This window comes from Gossypium arboreum, chromosome 13, assembly GCF_025698485.1.
Source record: "Gossypium arboreum isolate Shixiya-1 chromosome 13, ASM2569848v2, whole genome shotgun sequence".
NCBI lineage: Eukaryota > Viridiplantae > Streptophyta > Magnoliopsida > Malvales > Malvaceae > Gossypium > Gossypium arboreum.
Window position 1 is genome coordinate 112,124,841 of NC_069082.1, and position 19,917 is coordinate 112,144,757.

Genomic DNA, 19,917 nt, shown 5'->3' on the forward strand with positions numbered 1-19,917 from the left:
CCAAACAGACATTTTATTCAAATTAAACTCCAATTTCTGCAAATTAGGTTCCCATTTGCGCAAAATCGTAGGTTTATTTTGAATATGTTAAGGGTCATACTCCAAAACTCAGTACTGAGCTTCTAAATTGGTGAATTGAAAAATGAACAAGTTGTCCCCAGCCAATTTTACCTCCACAATCACCTTGTTTACCCCCTCTGCATCGATCCAAAATTTGGCAGCCTGCCCAAAAATTGAGCCACCAACGAAAATTGCCATCGTCGAACTCCCTCTTCAAAGACATCACTCGAAGGCATAACAATGTTGGAGCCATCCTGAATCAACGGAGGGAAAATTTCCAAAGTTTGCTCAAGATTAGAGTTAAACAATTTCCTTCAATCAAGAGAAGACGACCGAACCATAGCAAAGAAAAAACACAGTACAAAACTCAAAATCAACCAAACAATTAAGAGAGTTTAGATAAATCAACCAAGAAATCCAAAAAATCAAGAGAAAAGAGTCCATTTATGGGTTTTTTTTATCTTTTGCTTTTCTAGCTATTTTGTCGAGCATCGGAAAACATTGATTTTCTGTTTTTGAATATATTATTTAAAAAGAATACAGGGAATTGTGACATATATTAATATTGGAATGTAACTATATTTATCATTGAAGTTATAAATGTCTACATATCAAAGCAAGGCAATCAACAAAAATCCTTTGTTCACATCTACAAACTGGTGAATGACCGAATCATATTGTCTTCAACTTCAAACTTCAGGTTTTACCTATAAGGAGAACTCCCACCCTGTAGTTTTATCAGCGAATAATATGCTCCACCACGACCTAAAGAAAGTAGTTCATTATGTGAACCATGTTCCGCAACTTTCCCGTTCTTGATAACGGCAATAGTATCAGCTTTTTGAATGGTCGATAGCCGGTGAGCAACCACCACGCATGTTCTGCTCACCATCATCTTCTCAAGTGCTTCTTGAACCAATTTTTCTGAGACACTATCAAGTGCACTGGTGGCCTCATCCAGCAGGAGAATTGAAGGGTTCTTTAGTATGGCTCGTGCGAGTGCGATCCGCTGTTTTTGACCCCCTGATAGTTGAACACCTCTTTCTCCACAATTTGTGTCGTAGCCATCTTTCATCCCACTACAAAATCACAACACAAAAATGGTGTTTTCATTGACTGATAAAGCTCTAAAACTAACACCAGAGAGTTTGCAGCTATAATTTGAGAGTTTCCTATTCTTGATTAGTTTTTTATAATGTGGTTTACATACCTTATAAATTCATGTGCATTGGCAAGCTTTGCAGCCTTTCGTATCTCGGATTCTTTAGCATTCTCTTTCCCGTAGGCAATGTTTTCGCGGATCGTTCCTGCAAACAAGGTTGGCTCCTGACTCACAAGTGCAATATGTGTTCTCAGCATTCTCAAATTATAGTTCTTTATATCCTGCGCATCTATGAATACTGATCCTTTCGTCGGATCATAAAACCTCTCAATAAGTCCGATAACGGTAGATTTTCCAGAACCACTTTGTCCCGCTAGGGCAACTGTCCTCCCTGCTTCAATTCTAAGGTTTAAACCCTTAAATATCAATTGGTCAGGTCTGGTTGGGTATGCAAAGAACACATTTTTGAGCTCTATTCGTCCCTTAATCGTCTTTTTAACCTCTAGAGCCCATGAATGATTAGGATCGATCTCTGTTTTCCTATCGAGGATTGCAAAAACTGATCGAATGGCACTATTTCCTTTCGATAAATCATTGGTCATGCTTCCAGCTTCAGCAATGACATAAGCAGTGAATAGCAACACCAAGAAAGCTTGAAAAAGGTGCTCTGATGTTATTAACCCTTGTGTCAATAGTCTCCCACCATACCAGTAAGCTAATGCTGTAGAAGCTGTGTTGAAAAATTGAGAGCTAAAGAGGCCTAAACCCGAAAGCCACGAATGTCGGACACTTTCCTCTTTTGGACCCTTTAACGTGTCTTTGAAGAGCCCCAATATTCTTTTCTGAGATGAAAAGGCAGTGATAGTTCTGTGGTTTACAACAGCTTCACTTGCTAGTTGGCTTCCTTCCTTCTGTGCTTTTTGCGCCTTTCCAGACATACTCTTCATCAACATGCTCCTTGCATAAAAGCTTCCGACGACTAACGGTTGAACTGCGATCATCACAAGTGATAACCTCCAGCTAAGTTTAAGTGCTACTATGTATGCAAAAATGGACCCAAAAATGGCTTGAACCAGCAATGACATTCGATCCCCAACAAGGGAACGAACCATGCTGGCTTCAGTAGCCAATCTTGTGCAAATGGCTGCACTTGTGTTCTCCTCTTCATCGAAAAAACCGACCTCAAAAGTCATCAACTTCTCCAGAAATTTCTCCCGTACCCTTTTCGTTAACTTCTCTCCCATGATAGCAAAATTGTAGTGTTGGAGGAGACTGGATGTGAAGTTAAGAGCAGCTATGCCTAAGAAAACGAATGACAAAGTTCTGGATTTCGACTTGATTTCGGATTTGTTTCCACGGAAGTAAATCGATATAAGTAAGCCAACACAGTATGCATTTATAGGTTGAACTGCTCCAGAGCCAATTGCAGCCACACTTCCAACCAAGGCTCTTCCCCATTCCGGCGCATTCATTTTTAACAGACGCCATTGTGATGGAGTAGGATGAGATACTTGCTTGAAGTTTTCATCAATACTGTCATCATCGGGATCATATTGGATAGTGTAGGAATAGGGTGTTCCCACTGATAGAGCAGGGCTAAAAGGGCTCAATGCTGGCGTGCTCGCAGCACTCGATCTATAGCTCATCGGACTTTGTGCAACATTCACCCTGTGGTGATATCTTCCTTCGGTTTTGTAACTTGAGTCATCAGAAACTTCATTTTGCAATGCCATTTTCTGCAACTCTACCATCCGGTGGTATTCTCCGCCTTCTCCATCATTCATTTGCATTAGTTCATTAGGGGACCCTGATTCAATCACTCTACCATCTTGTAGAACCACAATAAGATTTGCATTTCTTATTGTCATCAGGCGGTGAGCAATGATGATCGATGTCCTCCCTTTGGATGCCTTGTCGATCGCCTCTTGCACTATCCTTTCAGCTTGTGCATCTAGTGCACTTGTAGCTTCATCCAAAAGCAAGATTCTAGGGTCCCGGATCAAAGCCCTAGCTATGGCAATTCGCTGCTTCTGGCCACCAGACATCTGAAACCCGAACTGACCAACCTGCAATCCACATAGTTCTCTTGTTATAACCAAATATAACAATTCAAAGACAGTTTCCTGGTTGACAGATTAGAAGTTAGCTCACATGAGTTTCGTATCCTTCTGGTAATTTGACAATGAAGTCATGCGCATTGGCCACTTTAGCTGCACTTATTACATCTTCCATCGATGCTCCGTCTTTCCCGAACAGTATATTTTCTTTTATGGATGTTGCAAAGAGTACAGGTTCTTGACTAACTAGTCCCATTTGAGATCTCAACCATTTCAACTGAAGTCTCCTTATTTTGTATCCATCCAAAAGAACTTCTCCATCATTAGGATCATAAAACCTTTGAAGCAATGCAATGGTTGTGGACTTGCCTGAACCGCTGCCTCCAACAAGACCGACAGACTTTCCGGCTGGGATTCTAAGATTCAAACCTTGCAAGACAGGTGAATCAGGTCTTGATGGATAGCTAAAATATATGTCCTTAAATTCAATCTCTCCTCTTACATATGACAAAGCCTTTCCTTTGCTATCGTCTGCATCGATAGAAGGATCCCGGTTAACCATCTCGAAAATCCTAGTAGCAGCAACGGTTGCCTCGGTGATGCCAGTTAAATTCGGTAGTGCACCCAACACACTCCTGCAATGTCAAACCAAAAAAATAATGAGTTAACTAAAAGGCTTAATTAGGATATATCAGAGGATGTAGTCCATCAACATAAAGAAAGTTACTTACAATCCTCCCATTACGACATTGATTCCGGCTGCAAAAACTGAACCACCTTTTTCGCCTTTCTCAGTGACCAAGTAAGTCCCAACCCATGCTTGAAAAGCCCATCCCACATAAATGCTTCCCATACTTCCCATCAACAATCCCTTTGCAAAACCTTGCTTTACTCCCAATTCCAAGGTCCTTTCAAGTGCATGGCTGAATTTTTCTATTGTTTGATTCTCAGCTACATATGAATATACAGTTCTTATGGAGGAAATTGCTTGTTCTGCAATCCCACCTGCAACACCATAAGATTCAATCATTTTCATTATCACATCCATCATCAGTTTCCCAAATACCAGCCCAGGAACAATGAAGAACAACGTCAATGGAATCGCTGCTAATGTAATTCTCCATGAAAGTATGAAGGAAACAACGAGGCAGAAGAAGAAGGTTGAAAGAAATGCAAGGCAATTCGGTATCTACATGCCGAAAAAAGAAGAAACAATGTTAGAAACAGCATATTGAATCATTTTTTGTATGCAAGAATGCTAGCTGATTCCTAACCTTATCACATATTGCAACTTGGATTGCATTGGCATCTGCAGATATCGTTGACACGACTTGGAAGGTCGTGGAGATACCAGTCTCCTGAGTGTCAAAGAAACCAACTTCCTGTCTAAGGACAGATTTTAAGTATTTTGTCCTTATTCGGGAAGTTTGTCTCTCTGCGGTTCGTGTCCAACAAACCCCTTCTGTATATGTATAAAATGGCATCCCAAGGAAGCAAAGCGGAAATTAATGTCCAATATTTATCAGTCAAATGCAAAAATTGATAGTTGCAACTTACCGACAAATGCCGAAAGTCCAACTACGATCGAAACATAGAGCAGCCTAAGTGCATACTGCAGAAAATCGAAATGATCTGGTACAGTTATTTCATCAACTATCTTTTATATTAACTCAAATTGGTCCGAAGGCAATTAACTGGGCTTCGGTTAACCAGATTTTCATACAGGCTAGTGGCACATACCTTATCTACAGTATCATTAGACAATTTGGCATTGGGATCTCCATACTCATTGATCACTTTGCTAAGAACAAGCATTGTAAGAGGGTACTGCAATCCATCTCCGATACTACCCAAAGTTCCGAAAAACATTAACAGCTTGTCGACATTGTCAGCATATCGAAACATGCCATCTTTGGAAACCATTTTTCTGATGTTTCCTTTCAGTAGAAATGGGACACTATCTTTTGATTTTTGTTTACTTTCATCAGCTCTAATGGAAGCTTAAAGGAGTTTTATATACTGGACCATATGTACAGTTATCCACAATCTATTTGCAGGCAGAATCTAGCTTATTGTCTTGCTCTATTACAGTTTTTACGCCAATGACATATGGAATTTGATTAATTTGTTTTTAAATTGGCCGGCTTTGGGCATATTTGGACAGCAGAATGAATGTTGGTTTCAATGAATCCAGCCATCCAAGTGGCTAATGATAAATCTAAATAATAATAAAAACACAGCAAATCTGGGACGTGTGATAGAGCTTCGTGATGATTGGCCAGCCACAGGTATTTTTATAATTCTGAAGATTAGCCTTTGTTTTCACGTTTGATGCCTTTGGAAACTTGGATCCAAAGTAGTAAAAACAAAAGATTTAGATTATAAGTTGAGCAATTTGTTCGCATCTTTCCATTGTCTTCTTCGTGGGAGCATTGGTGAAGCCTTGAAATAGCCCAATGTGTACGTTACAAGGACATTGAATGTTTCACCCTCGTTGATGCTTTCGTATGTTATTATTTTTAAAGAGGCAGGCCATTGAGAATTGAACACGGGGTATATAGTTTTTAAAATATATAAAACTGGATATCAAAATCTCACATCAACCCAAGTTCCTAATTGCTTCCGGAAGAGGACATCTCATAACACCAAAAATGGGTGTGCGGTTAAAACTTCAACCATTGATTGCCTCTATTCTTTGTTTTATTCATCTGTTAAGTTAGCAGCCATTGATGACATACATGCCAATTGAAAATGAGAGATTGATTCCCCACACTGAAATTTGAGATATGCTCTCAGTGACTTCCAGTGTTCACAGAAGATGCTTCTTTGTCACCAGTCCCTACGTTGTTTGTGTTCTTGTAAACCCTCGAATGTATAAAAAATAAATAAATAATAATAATACTAATACTTTTATTTATGTTAATCAAATTAGGCATGGCATGCATGAGATATGCACATAAACATTACCGTGAGAGCTGAAAGGCAAAGAGTGGTATATGCAGCTTTATATCATTCAATTTTCTCATCATGAAATCCAATAACATACACGACATCGTTTCAATACCTAAAATTCAAAAAGAATTAGCCACAAGAATGGCCTGCCTGCACCTAGCTTTAGCTTGTTCAAGCCTCTCACTCAAGGTCTCATCTTTCACAGCAGCTTTCACCATAGCCAAATCCATTTCCATCAACTTCAATACCCTAAACAACTCCGTCACCATCCTATCTTCTACTTCCCCTTCATCCCTCAACACCTCCGCTTCTTCCCTCGCTCTTTCCGCCACGATTTCCCCTGCTTTCGCCAACAGTTCCGTCGACCCAAACTCTCTCCCCATCAACCCTTCCAGCTTCTCCAAAAAATCCATTATCACGTACCCTTTGGGTTTCTCCAAGTTAATCTCCTTTGTCCTCCTCCATCCCACCTCGAAATTCGGCGGTTCCGGTTTTGCGATGTCGGGTCTCGGCCTTCTTTCTCGGACGATTTCCGATCTTCTTCGTTTCTCGATGGGGAAACTTTCTGGACTTGTGGTGGTTTCGTGGGAAATTGGAGATGGGAAATCCGATTGAGATGATTCTGAGGTTGGGGAAGTGCATTTGATGGGGAAATGTAATGTTTTTGATGGGTTATTGGAGATTGATGAGAGGTTTGATGTATGGTTATGGAGAAGGTTTGGGGGAGAAAGGAAGTGAAGCAGAGTGGAAGCCATGGCAGAATTTTGTAAAACCAGACTGCAGTGAAGAAGATAAGGATGTTAAATACTGTATAGGCCAATTGCGGTTTGCTACAGAAGATATTTGCAAAATATCCGCTGCAGTTTGGATAATTTCTTTTATTTCCAATAAATTTAGTGAATTTTTTATTTAAATTTAATTATACTAAAACTTTTATAAGGCAGTTAGGTTGATTCATAAATCCTAAATATAGACTTAGAACCAACATGGAGAAGACAAAAATATATATTTATGATAATTATGGAATATTATACCATCATTAGTGAAAGCTAAAAGAAAAAAAATGTATCTTTATCTCTAATATTGTATAAAAAATTAAATTACTCAAAAAAAAAGTATAGGAGTTAATTATATTAGTTGACTTGAAGTTACACTTTCAATATGAATTTAATGGCTCAATGACTAAAATGTAACAAATCGATAACATTAATTACCATATCATAACTTTTGATAATATTAATTATCATATCATAATTTTTAAAATTTAGTGATCGAAATATAATTTAAACTAAAATATAACTTAAACCTAAATGTAAATTAAAAAGTGAGTAAATTTTGATAATTCAATTATAACATTTTAAAGGCATAATGATATTTGTAGCGATTTAACTTTATAAAAAATTTATTTTAGCTCTACATTTTTTTGTCTCTCTTAGTATTTGTATTTTTTGTTAAATTACTCAACACATATGAATTACCACATAGATGATAAGTCTGCATTTAATTAAATTTTAAAATATTATTTTATAATTTTTGAAATTTTAAATTTTAAAAATTAATTAAATGTTGAAGTGGTAAATTTAGATTCTAATTTAAATTTTATATGTTAAACTTTTATTTTAGGATAAATTGCATCTAAAGCCATTAAAATATTAATAAGTTTATGTTTTGGGTTACTTAACTTAAAAATTATAAAATGATTATTAAACTATTTAAAAGTTTTCATTTAAATTATAAGATGTTAAAATTATTATCATATGATTTTTTTGTTTACATTACTTGCACTAATCGAAAGTTCTTCTTTCCAATCTTTTCTCTTGTTCAATTTTTTCATTAAATATTTTCTTTAATCTTTGACACTAACCATCGATCAATTTATATCTAAAATATATTTTTTACTCATTAATAAATACTAATTTACTATATCGATCCTCAAATTGTCACTTTCTAGATTTTAAAAAAAATCTTAACAGGATTTAAATAAAATTTTTAAATAATTTAATAAATTAAATAAAAATATTTAAATAATTTAGTACTATTTTATAATTTTTAAAGTGGGGTAAAAATGAAAATTACTACCTTTGTTTTATTATAAGTTTTAGTACGATATAATTTATTTAAGTTAAAAAAGCTGAAAGTGAAAGTGTGAAACTCAATTGGAACTAAAACCTCGGATTTTGTGCTGCCGGGAAACCAAAGTTTGAAAGCGGCAATGGCCAAGACGCCGATAGGGCTAGAACCAGTGGTGGGATCCCTATCATCCTCTAAGAAGAAAGAATACAGAGTCACTAATCGACTCCAAGAGGGCAAACGCCCCCTGTACGCCGTCGTTTTCAACTTCATCGACTCTCGTTACTTCAACGTGTTTGCCACTGTCGGTGGTAATCGGGTAAGTCTTGTCTTTTTGGGTACCCTTTTTCCTATGATTTAATGGGTTTCTTTTTATCTTGCCTTTTAACACTTATTTTTCTGCTTCAATTTGCTTAGTAAAAGGTCCAGTTTTTGAGAAGCTGTTATTAATTACTTCAATCTCCGAAGCTTTACTTTAGCTGTTTGCACTTCTTTCCTTAAGGAAAACCTTTTTTTTGGGGGACTAAATTTCATGAATGAATTAACCCTTTTTGATATTTTGTTGTTTAGGATTACCAGATGTTCTGTTCTTTTTTTAAGTCTTTCCCTTTCAGTATTCATTTTTATTTTGGATTCTTATTTTGATTAGAAAATTCTCAATCTTTACCAGTTTTGTTTGCTTTTCTACCACCTTGATCCATCCATTGAAGTGATGTTAGTGATTGTTAATTTGCCCTTTTGTTTACAGGTGACGGTATACCAATGCCTCGAAGGAGGTGTTATAGCTGTTTTGCAGTCTTATGTTGATGAAGATGTAATAAACAGCACTTTGATTGTATTTCTTTCTTCCATTAAAGTTTTCTTATTGATTCATTGCCTGATTCCGTGTGCTTTCTAGATCAGAAGGATGAGTCTTTCTACACTGTAAGTTGGGCCTGCAACATTGATGGTACACCATTTGTGGTTGCTGGAGGTATTAATGGCATAATCCGTGTAATTGATGCGAGCAATGAGAAAATACACAAGGTATCATCCTTACTCAATCAGATATGTTATTTTTATGTTCATTCTCTATTGTTGAAAACTGCTATTGTTATAGTGTATGCATACCTAGTCTTTTTCATTCCATTGCATGGATGTGTATGTGCAGAGTTTTGTTGGACATGGTGACTCTATAAACGAAATCAGGACTCAGCCACTGAAACCATCACTTATAGTGTCTGCAAGCAAAGTAAGCGTCAAAACATTTGCTTGGCAACTGTTTGCTTTATCAAATGGCTAACATTTGAAATTGGAGCAGGATGAATCGGTTAGATTGTGGAATGTTCATACTGGAATCTGCATTCTGATATTTGCTGGAGCCGGGGGACACCGCAATGAAGTTTTGAGTGTGGTAGGTGCAGAGAATATTGAGTTATCGTGTTGTTGTCATTTCCCTAGAGAACGGGACTATGTCGTATAATGTTTGCTATGTTTTCTACTTCCATATTTTCCACTAATCGTATAATGTTTGCTATGTTTTATGATGGCTATTGTAGGATTTCCATCCTTCAGACATTTATCGAATTGCAAGTTGCGGGATGGACAACACTGTAAAGATTTGGTCAATGAAAGGTACAATTGTGACTGTCATCAGAGTGGGTTGTTTTTATTGTTTTCGGTGGCAACAAACTAATGTATCTGATATAATTGGAGCATTAGAGTGAGAACTAGGGAATCCAAGATTTTTATCAATAGAGGATGGTTATATGTTGTCTAGGACCTTGCCTTTTTGGGGTTCTGGGGTGAGTTGGAACTGTTGGATCTGAGGTTAGATATTGTCTAGCATCAAAAAGAATTGAGTGACGTTATGATTCTCGGGAAGGTGATTTCATGCAAGAATTAGCATCGAGTAAACACCAGTTCAGGCATTCACTCCTTTCTGTCATGTTATTAATCTTTCTACAGAGTTCTGGACTTATGTGGAGAAATCATTCACATGGACGGATCTTCCTTCAAAATTTCCAACAAAATACGTACAATTCCCTGTGAGTGGCTTCTTCTTCATCTTCTCTATGTAAATCATGACTGTTGCTCTAATATTGTATCTATTATTTTCAGGTGTTCTTAGCTTCAGTTCATTCAAATTATGTGGACTGTAATCGGTGGCTTGGTGATTTCATTCTGTCAAAGGTAAACTATTTGCTCTATATATTATTATATTATCTTCTGTGGAGAGCTTGAATTTGATTTAATGAGAATTGCCTCATCGTGTTGTTGCATTCTCGGATAAGTACCTTGAGCTATTTTGTGAAGTATATTTGAACAGCCTTTGCGGACATGACTTGCCAAAGTATAAAACTGAAGGCAGTTTTTGGATGTCTTACTTTAAATTGTTATTTACTTCTCCTTTCCTTTTTGCTAAGGTTGTGCTTGGGTCAAAATTAAGATATAAGATGAAAAACACTTATTTTGCATGTCACTTTAACCATTAGGTCATCTTCGAAATGGCATCTTATCTTCTTTAAGAAATCAAGTTACATTCTTAGAGAATAGAGATGCAGCATTTATGAAATCCCTTCTTAAAGTTAGGACACTTATAATTTACTAGTGGAAAGCTCAAGTTGAAGTTCTCTTATGAAACTTCCTAGAGCTTGTTACTGTAAATCATGTATGTTGTTTTGTTACTTGGTCTTGGGTATGAGTGTTGGACATGGTTATGTATCCAGCATGGGTTAGTTCAACTTCTCTCTCTCTCTCTCTCTCTCTCTTGGAATTTTATATGTCACTGGGGTGTTACAAGTTGCTGTGTTGTGTAATTGCAGAGTGTTGACAACGAAATAGTGCTATGGGAACCAAAGATGAAGGAGCAATCTCCAGGAGAGGTCTGAACATAAAATTCCGTCTGTTTCTCTTTCTGTTTATTGTTACAGATATGTATCTTTCCCAGGAACTCGCAACTTCTGCAACAACAATGAACTTCATGATGTTTCATGTTCTAGGGAACAGCTGACATCCTTCAAAAGTACCCTGTCCCGGAGTGCGACATTTGGTTCATCAAATTTTCTTGCGACTTTCATTACAATGCTGCTGCTATAGGTATATGGAAGTCCTAGTGCTTTCTATTTTTCGTTTCTGAACGTGAATAATATTAGTAATAACAGCATAATCACTTGTTGAGTTACAACTATTGTTCTTACCTATCTGATTATTGCTCTCGCATTCTTTTGGTCTCCCGAACAAATCCCGCATTTTGATAATCTACTGCTAAAGCTTGTACCCATTTATAAGTTTTGTCGGACGTGGCAGGGAATAGAGAAGGCAAGATTTTTGTCTGGGAACTGCAAAGTAGCCCTCCTGTTCTCATTGCCAGGTTTGCTTGATTTGCTGTCATCGGGCACTAAAAGGAAATTCTTCCTTTATGTATTTAATAGTCAATTCTTATTTTGTCTTTCCGGTAGGCTATCTCATGCACAGTCAAAATCTCCAATTAGACAAACTGCCACGTCCTTTGATGGAAGGTAACTACTGTTCGGATTTTGTATGTTGTTTTACCATTGGAACACCATGTTTTTCGATACACCAGACAAACTTTGACCTTTGGTTTTGATTGATGCAGCACCATTCTCAGCTGCTGCGAGGATGGGACGATATGGCGATGGGATTCTGTCCAGACCAACTGATGATCATCCTCCCGTAAGTTGGCCAAAAGAACATCACCAAAGCATGTTTTGGTCCGTTGTGCAATGCTGCCGTTAATTGATTTTTAGATTATGTAGGAAAGTAGCTGAAAAACAAACATGTTGAACTGCCTGTCTTGTCTTCTTTTATTCCAATCCCAAAATGTCGAAACCAGAATTGGCCACATCTTTGTATCCTTGAATCTAGTCATAACTTATTTCAAGCAAGCAACTGCCGTCACAAAAATTATTTATGTATTAAAAGTTGTATAAATCTAAAATATTTTAATAGGCTAAATCTTAAAATTACATAAACTTTGATTTAATGTGTAATTTTATATATGAATTTTAATTTGATGCAATTATATACAAGAAATTTTAATTGTGTATATAATAAATTTTAATTTTAATTCACTTATACATCTTTAAAGAAATATATTGGATAAATGTAATTATGTGTGTGTGCATTATATAAATTTAAAATGATGTTATATCGATAATTTGTGAGAATTTGATCAAATTAAAATTTTATAAAATGTAAAAATTAAAATTTATGTATAGTTTTAAGATTATTTAATTATGAAAATTCAAGTCTTACGTTTGGACATTGTAGCTTATTTATACTAATATTTAAGATTATTACAATTATTATTGAGTTGGTGTCCAACTTCAATTGGATCTCAAGTCAACGAAGAATTGACCTTTTATTTTACTAAGTAATAGATATTAATTTTAGAGTAATTTTATTTTTCATATAAAATTTAGAAAAAAATATTTGCACGATTCAAAACTAAAGCATTATAATTTTTAATAACTCAATTTTACCATTTCAATTAAAGTTATATTTGGTTGTTATATCAAAATTTCTAAAATTGGTTATATAAAATGTTCGTTCACATTGCGGGTGTCCCATAATCTGGTATAATTTCTTTGCATTTCAACTATGGCTTAATGCATAAGTTGGTACTTGAGTTTGACACTTTTTTTTAACATGACACATATTATTTTTTCAGTCCAATGTGGTATCTATATTTGACAAAATTACACATTTTGGTAATTGAACAAAACATTGATAACTTTTTAGGGGACGTTTGGTTTGCCGAATTTTAGATTACATTCCTCAATAAAATTACGAGAATGTAAGATTACGGGTGTAATGTAAGATCACATTGTTTGGTTCATTTGGTTGGGAAGCAAGATTCAAGTGTTTGGTTGACGGAATATAAGATTATGTAGAAGCACATTTTACTCAATTATCTTTCTTATAAAATTTGTTTTTTAACAAATTTAATTCCTTTAATAATTTTTAGTCTTAATTCTATAATATTATAATAAATTATTATACTTTATATATTAATAAGTAAATATATGATATTGAAATAATTTATAAACCATAATTATAATAATTCATGAAAAGTTATTATAACACCAACCATAATTATAACTATAATCATAATTAATATATTAATAAATAAATTATTAAATAAAATATAATAATTATAGTGCCGTATGGCATTTATTGGTTCACTATTAATAAAAATTTGTTTTTAATTATTCTTAAACTTTTGTTTAATAAAAAAAATCTAAGTTGGTTAAAATAAAAAAAAAGGTAAATTAGTCCAAATTTTAATATTATGCCCGTAATCTCAGTTAACCTAAGGAATCAGCTGTAATGAGATTACATCCTATATCACGACATCTTAACACCATGCTGTGGTGTGAGATTACGTGATGCCCTGAATGTAGACCTGCCATTCAAAAAGTGGAAGGATTTGGTTAAAAATATAAACTTGAAAAATGAGTTTGAGCAAAAAAAAATATAGACACATTGGGGTTTGAATTTTTTTTATCCAAGTTAGTCCTTGAACTTGGTAATTATTTCTTTATTAGGGTTTGAATTCCCACACTGGGGCCTAAATTTTATAGTTTTCAAGGAAATATAGGGACTAACTTAAACAAAAGAAGGTCAAAGTCTTAATATGAGAATAATTGTCAAGTTTAGGGTCTAACTTGGACCAAAAAAATTAAAGTCTCAATGTGGGAATAGTTGCCAAATTCAAGAAAAAATAATTTAACTCAATTTTTAAAAATAATTTATTAATAATAATTTATTAAAATTTTAAAAATAAAAAAATTGAACCATGCAAAGGTGTTCATATCCTAGTATATTATAAAATATTTACAAAATTAAGGAATTTTGATGAAAATATATAAAAACAAGGTTTGAGATTTAGCTATTATATCAAAAGGTTAAATTATTTTATTTTTTAATTTAAAATTTTTGTTTAATTATTATCATCATTAGTATTTTTTTGTTAAAATTTACGTTAATATATCCATGCAATCATGCTTGCTTCTAAAGCAAATCATTACAAACTAAATAAGCATTCTTGAAAGTAAGAAATTTCTTGATAAGAAAAATATTAACAATGTCCAACGATTGGATTGAAAGTTTTAAATAAGAAAAATAAAATTTTCGAACAACGATTATTGTCATATTTTGATAAAATATATAATAAAAAAATCTTGATTTAAACTAAAAATTTTAATTATAATTCGAAAATTAGTGATTTAATCAATACCTTATAATCAAAAGAGGGTTGAATTAATAAAAAAATGACTAAATCAAGTAAAAAATCAGTAAATAATAAATGCTTCTAATATTATTTATTTGTGTTTATTATTATTATCTTTCTTTATTTTAATGATTTTTCTATTTCTCTGAAATATTTTTTAAATTTTATAATAATTAAACCAATTAAATCGAAAGTCTTATTTTTCCTATTTCACTTGGTTTAGACATTTGGTGAGAAATGAGGTCAAAACTAAAAAGAATTTGGCATCACACAAATCATTAATTAAATTAAATCTGATATGATTAAATTGCAAGCTAAATTGATTCCCTTTGACCAACTGATGTAAATATGCGAAGAGATTGTTTAAGGTGATGTTTTACTTTTCATGCTTTCTTCTTCATTTTTCATTTCTATCATCTCATCATTAAATGTCTTCTCTCTTTTGCTAAATAAAAAACATAAACTGTGATACATTTTGATTCATTATAGTGTTTGAAAATAATTTATTATACGATAAAGGATTAAATTTTAAAAATTTATCAATTGAATTGTAACTTAATTAGCATTGACATTATTATTAGTATAGAAAAGCGAAAGTTTGAATGCAAAACACATTTAATTTTTATTTAAAATTGGAGAAAAGTATGCCTAATTTTATGCATCATATAAAAAAGTTAAAATATAAAATTAAATTATTTTTATACAAATGTAAATGAATTCTTTTCTCATATATAAATACAAGGATATAATTTTTTTTGATAAAGTTAAAAATATATTATTATAGAGATATTTATATATTTTTAATATTTTTAAAAATAAATCTAAAAGGTCTTACTTTTTTTTAAATAGCTACCACAATCATAGAAACATTTTAATAAAAATATTATAATTAAATTTTTTTATAGAAATTAAGATAGAGAATAAGAATAACGTAATTTGAATTAGTACTAAATCGATGTTTAATAAAAATTTTAATTATCTTCGTTGTATATAAATAAATAAGAATAATTTCATATATTTATTTAGCTTCCTTTTATAGGAAAATTTTGTAACAAGTATGTAAAATAATTTAGTAAATAACCAACATTTGTTGGATCACCTTTTAAGGAATGTATTAGAGTTTAAATTTGGAGTGAAAAATTAAGTGTAATGCTAGTCAAATCCCAACCTAATATCAAATCTCATACCAAAAGGATAATTTAGTGTATTAAAAACAATAATAATGCTTAATGTTTTCTCCAATGGATGTTGGTTTATGCTCAGAAGAAGAATATAATATTAACACACACCAAAAACATAAAAGCCTTCATGTGGAGGCAAAGCTACTTACACCCAACCAAATTTTCCTCCCTTTCTTCTTTTGGATAAATTATATCTAATGTTATTAAATTATTAGTAAATTTATATTTTAATCACTTAAATTTAAAAATTACAAAATAATTATTAAATTATTTAAAAATTTTCATTTAAATTATTAAACTATTCAAACGTTTCTTCTTTTTAAAAAAAATTAAAGTCATTGGATTGTTATATATATATATATATATATATATATTAAAGTTCAATTAGTGAGTTCTAAGTGACGATTGGATAATTTTATAGTGGATCAGTACACATTAATGAGTAGAAGAACATATCTTAGATTCAAATTGATTTAACAGTAAATGTCGGAGATATAAAAAGAAAGTTGTTTAGATACATTTAAAGTTATTTCATGAAAATAAACTGAATTATAAAAGAGGAGAATAAGATGTTTCAATTTATGCAGGCAATGCAAATAGAAAAGGTTATGTAATAACGATTTTAATAGTTTAATAATTTAAATAAAAAATTTTAAATAATTTAGTGACTATTTATAACTTTTAAAATTAAGTGATCAAAAATATAAATTTATTAATAATTTAATGATTTATTTTTCTATTTGTCAAGTATGATCTCCCAACGTCCCCGATCTCTATACTTTAAAACCAAGCCAAAACCTGCGAACTCAACAACAACAAAGTCTTATGTCTTTTTCTCTTGAACAACCTTTTTCTTTTTCTTTTTTAATTTATTTATTTCCAAAATTAAAAAAAAAAACTTCTAGAAAACCATCCTGGTTCCAAGCAATGTTAGGTAAGTAATGAAAGCCGCAAATTCCAACACACAGCAGCCTGTCAAAATCCTCCATTTCCACACCCATTTCCCTCGGGTTTCTTCTCTCTCTCTGTTCTTCTTCAGCTCTCTCAAAACTGCTCAGAAGAACTCTAGCAGATTGATAACCCCATTGTCTTCTTTTTTTTTCTGGTATTTTTGGGATTTTTTTTTATTTTGAAGACAAGAAATCAAACAGCAATGCAGCTTCATGTTTCACCGAGTTTGAGGCATGTAACAGTGTTTCCTGGGAAAGGTGTAAGAGAATTCATCAAAGTTAGGATTGGTTCCAGATGGATTTCCTATCGAATGCTGTTTTATTCGCTTCTCTTCTTCACATTCCTTCTTAGATTCATCTTTGTTTTCTCCACCGTTGATACCATTGATGGAGATCCTTCCAAGTGGTTCCACCATTGGTATTTATTATCTCATTGTTAAACTATTATATACATTAAGTTTTAATCTGTTAATAATTTATATTATTTAAATTTTCTTGTATGCTTTTTGTTTGGTTTTTGAAGGTGTCTTAGCCAATGAGATCAAATGTGACTTTTTTTATATTAAATTAACAAGTAAATTAATTATTTTATTAAAATTTATTTATTTTATTATTAAATTAATTTTAAATATTTGATTATTCTGTCAATTTCATAATATTTTATCAATAGAAATTGATGAAAATTTTAATTGAAAAATTAGTTTACACTTTGATTTAACTTACAAAGATTAATATGTTCATTTCTTAAATAAAGAAAATAAAATATAATCTAACTTTTAATACAAGTATCTCCGAACAATGTTATTCTCTTAATTATTCATATTCAAGAGTCAAGTGGGAGCGAGTTAAATTCTTTCAATGTTACTTTTTTCTTCTAATTTTAAAAAAAATTATTGTAAGATTTGAGTATATTTATGTCTTAAATTTAAATCTCATTAATTATTATTTATAAATATATTTTGAGTTTAATTTATTTTTTCAATTATTAAAAGAATACTCTTATATATTATTAAATATAAGGTCATTCTTTGAAGAATTTATAATATTAACTCAATTATAATATATAATTTTATTAGTTGACATCTAAATAAGTAAAAACATGAATAGTTTTAAAATAAAAATAAAATGGATTTTATGTTTTCTTCCAATCAGTAGCAAAAGAAAAATAATTATTATTGTTGTTATTAGTATTATTAAAAAAGTAACAAAAATAGAAATAAATTTGGGTTTCAATTTTAATTACTGATTTATTTATGATAGGTTGCTTGGGAAAAGAATAGGGCCAAGGATTTTGGGAAGAATGGAGTCAAATGTAAATTCTTAAACTCATATATATATATATATATATATATATATATATTTCAGTTATTAAGAATATTAATTTTATTTCTTTCAAGTAAGTAAAATAAATTGTGGGTTATTCTTAATTAAAGGTTCCAGAGGTGATATACCAGATACTAGATGAAGCAATCAGCGAAGAGGAAGTAGAACCAAAATCTGATATTCCTCAGACACTACAAGATTTCATGGCTGACATCAAACAAACCACACCTGATGCCAAAGCCTTTGCTCTCAAGCTTCGACAAATGGTATGTGTTTCAATTATTAAAATATACTTTCTTTTAAATTAATAGGTTTTTTTGGATCTAACATAAAATAAATCTTTTTTCCAGGTACTTCTCCTTGAACAAAGAACAAGAAAAGCCAAAATCCAAGAATATTTGTACCGGCATGTAGCATCAAGCAGCATACCAAAACATTTGCATTGCCTGGCACTAAAGCTAGCCAATGAGCACTCCAACAATGCTGCCGCTCGCCTCCAGCTCCCCTCCGCCGATCTCGTCCCCACCCTCGTCGACAACTCTTACTTCCACTTTGTCTTGGCCTCCGATAATGTGCTTGCCGCCTCCGTCGTCGCAAAATCCCTCATTAAAAACGCCTTGCACCCTCGAAAGTTCGTGCTACACATAATAACCGATCGTAAGACATACGCCCCCATGCAGGCATGGTTCTCGTTGCATCCTTTGGCTCCTGCTGTAATTGAGGTGAAGGCATTGCATCAATTCGATTGGCTTTCGAAAGGTAAGGTCCCTGTTTTAGAAGCCATGGAAAAAGATCAAAGAGTAAGGTCCAAGTTCAGAGGGGGTTCATCAGCAATTGTAGCAAAAAATTATACTGAGAAGCCTCAAGTCATTGCGGCAAAACTACAAGCACTTAGTCCTAAATACAACTCCTTGATGAATCACATTCGCATACATTTACCCGAGGTAAAGTGTAATCCTCCTACTAGATTAGACATGTACTAATATCCGACATTCAATTCTGGGTCCGAATAACATAGCTAAAAACTCTTCTTTTTTTTTTTCAGTTGTTTCCGAGCCTGAACAAGGTAGTCTTCTTAGATGATGACATTGTAATACAAACCGATCTTTCGGCTCTATGGGATATTGATATGAATGGGAAAGTTAATGGAGCAGTGGAGACATGCAGAGGCGAAGATTCGTTCGTCATGTCGAAGAGATTCAAGAGCTATCTCAACTTCTCACACCCTTTGATTGCCAACAACTTTGATCCTAATGAATGTGCATGGGCTTATGGTATGAACATTTTTGATCTTGAGGCTTGGAGGAAGACCAACATTACCCTCACATACTATCACTGGCTTGAACAGGTAAGCTTCATTAAATATCTTTGATTTCAGTAACAGTGGAACTTAGGTATATAATATTATCTGACTTTGGGGGTGCAGAACTTGAAATCAGACCTGAGTTTGTGGCAACTGGGAACATTACCGCCTGGTCTAATTGCATTCCATGGTCAAGTTCATGTGATTGATCCATTTTGGCACATGCTGGGATTGGGTTACCAGGATAATACAACATTATCTGATGCTGAGACAGCTGGGGTTATCCATTTCAATGGCAGAGCAAAGCCTTGGCTTGACATTGCTTTCCCTCAACTTCGACCTTTGTGGGCCAAGTACATTGGTTTCTCTGATAAATTCATCAAGGGTTGTCACATTCGGGTATATTAAAACAAAGGGCTTTTTTTTTTTTTTTTTGAGAAATTTCAGTGTCCCATAATGATGGATGATAAAATTAAGTGTCTGTATATGACAATCAAATGAGGTGAGAGTTCTTTACGAATTCATGGCCTTCAGCACTGATTTTGTGACTGAAATTTTGCAAAAGGCTTCTGATTCTGTGGAGCTCTTAATTCCTGGTTTTTAGCGACGGAAATAAAATGCAATTCTCGGGATTTCATCAGTAAATTATTTAGATCCCTTCTAAGAAAGGCCTAATAATAGTCG

The 19,917-nt window shown here is 33.0% G+C and overlaps 4 protein-coding genes across 6 annotated transcripts; 2 read left to right on the forward strand and 2 right to left on the reverse strand.

Annotated features, from left to right (window-relative positions):
- Positions 1 to 763: 763 nt before the first annotated feature.
- Positions 764 to 5,142, reverse strand: LOC108463716 (putative multidrug resistance protein). Its single transcript, XM_053023977.1, has 7 exons — positions 4,960 to 5,142; positions 4,777 to 4,831; positions 4,494 to 4,681; positions 3,951 to 4,408; positions 3,314 to 3,854; positions 1,271 to 3,228; positions 764 to 1,139 (listed from the first exon to the last, which is right to left on the reverse strand). The coding sequence occupies exons 1-7, from the start codon at positions 5,140 to 5,142 to the stop codon at positions 764 to 766; spliced, it is 3,759 nt and encodes a 1,252-aa protein (XP_052879937.1).
- Positions 5,143 to 6,195: 1,053 nt separating this feature from the next.
- Positions 6,196 to 7,023, reverse strand: LOC108463112 (protein CHLORORESPIRATORY REDUCTION 41, chloroplastic). The gene has a single exon (XM_017763063.2). It carries the CDS (start codon positions 6,924 to 6,926, stop codon positions 6,291 to 6,293), a length of 636 nt encoding a protein of 211 aa, XP_017618552.1. The 5' UTR covers positions 6,927 to 7,023; the 3' UTR covers positions 6,196 to 6,290.
- Positions 7,024 to 8,278: 1,255 nt separating this feature from the next.
- LOC108461560 (polycomb group protein FIE1) lies at positions 8,279 to 12,215 on the forward strand. 3 transcript variants are annotated; one of them, XM_017761431.2, is made up of 13 exons: positions 8,279 to 8,560; positions 8,990 to 9,055; positions 9,145 to 9,267; positions 9,392 to 9,472; positions 9,542 to 9,634; positions 9,780 to 9,855; positions 10,189 to 10,268; positions 10,342 to 10,413; positions 11,046 to 11,105; positions 11,223 to 11,319; positions 11,530 to 11,593; positions 11,682 to 11,741; positions 11,840 to 12,215. In XM_017761431.2, the coding sequence occupies exons 1-13, from the start codon at positions 8,384 to 8,386 to the stop codon at positions 11,901 to 11,903; spliced, it is 1,113 nt and encodes a 370-aa protein (XP_017616920.1). In that variant the 5' UTR covers positions 8,279 to 8,383; the 3' UTR covers positions 11,904 to 12,215. The 3 variants fall into 3 exon arrangements, 1 of the variants encoding a protein (XP_017616920.1); XR_001867783.2 differs by lacking the exon at positions 11,840 to 12,215 and having other exon boundaries at positions 11,230 to 11,319; XR_001867784.2 differs by lacking the exons at positions 11,682 to 11,741; positions 11,840 to 12,215 and having other exon boundaries at positions 11,171 to 11,319; positions 11,530 to 11,582.
- Positions 12,216 to 16,438: 4,223 nt separating this feature from the next.
- LOC108464363 (probable galacturonosyltransferase 12) lies at positions 16,439 to 19,865 on the forward strand. Its single transcript, XM_017764637.2, has 6 exons — positions 16,439 to 17,025; positions 17,868 to 17,919; positions 18,041 to 18,196; positions 18,281 to 18,874; positions 18,976 to 19,278; positions 19,357 to 19,865. The coding sequence occupies exons 1-6, from the start codon at positions 16,811 to 16,813 to the stop codon at positions 19,639 to 19,641; spliced, it is 1,605 nt and encodes a 534-aa protein (XP_017620126.2). The 5' UTR covers positions 16,439 to 16,810; the 3' UTR covers positions 19,642 to 19,865.
- Positions 19,866 to 19,917: the final 52 nt, after the last annotated feature.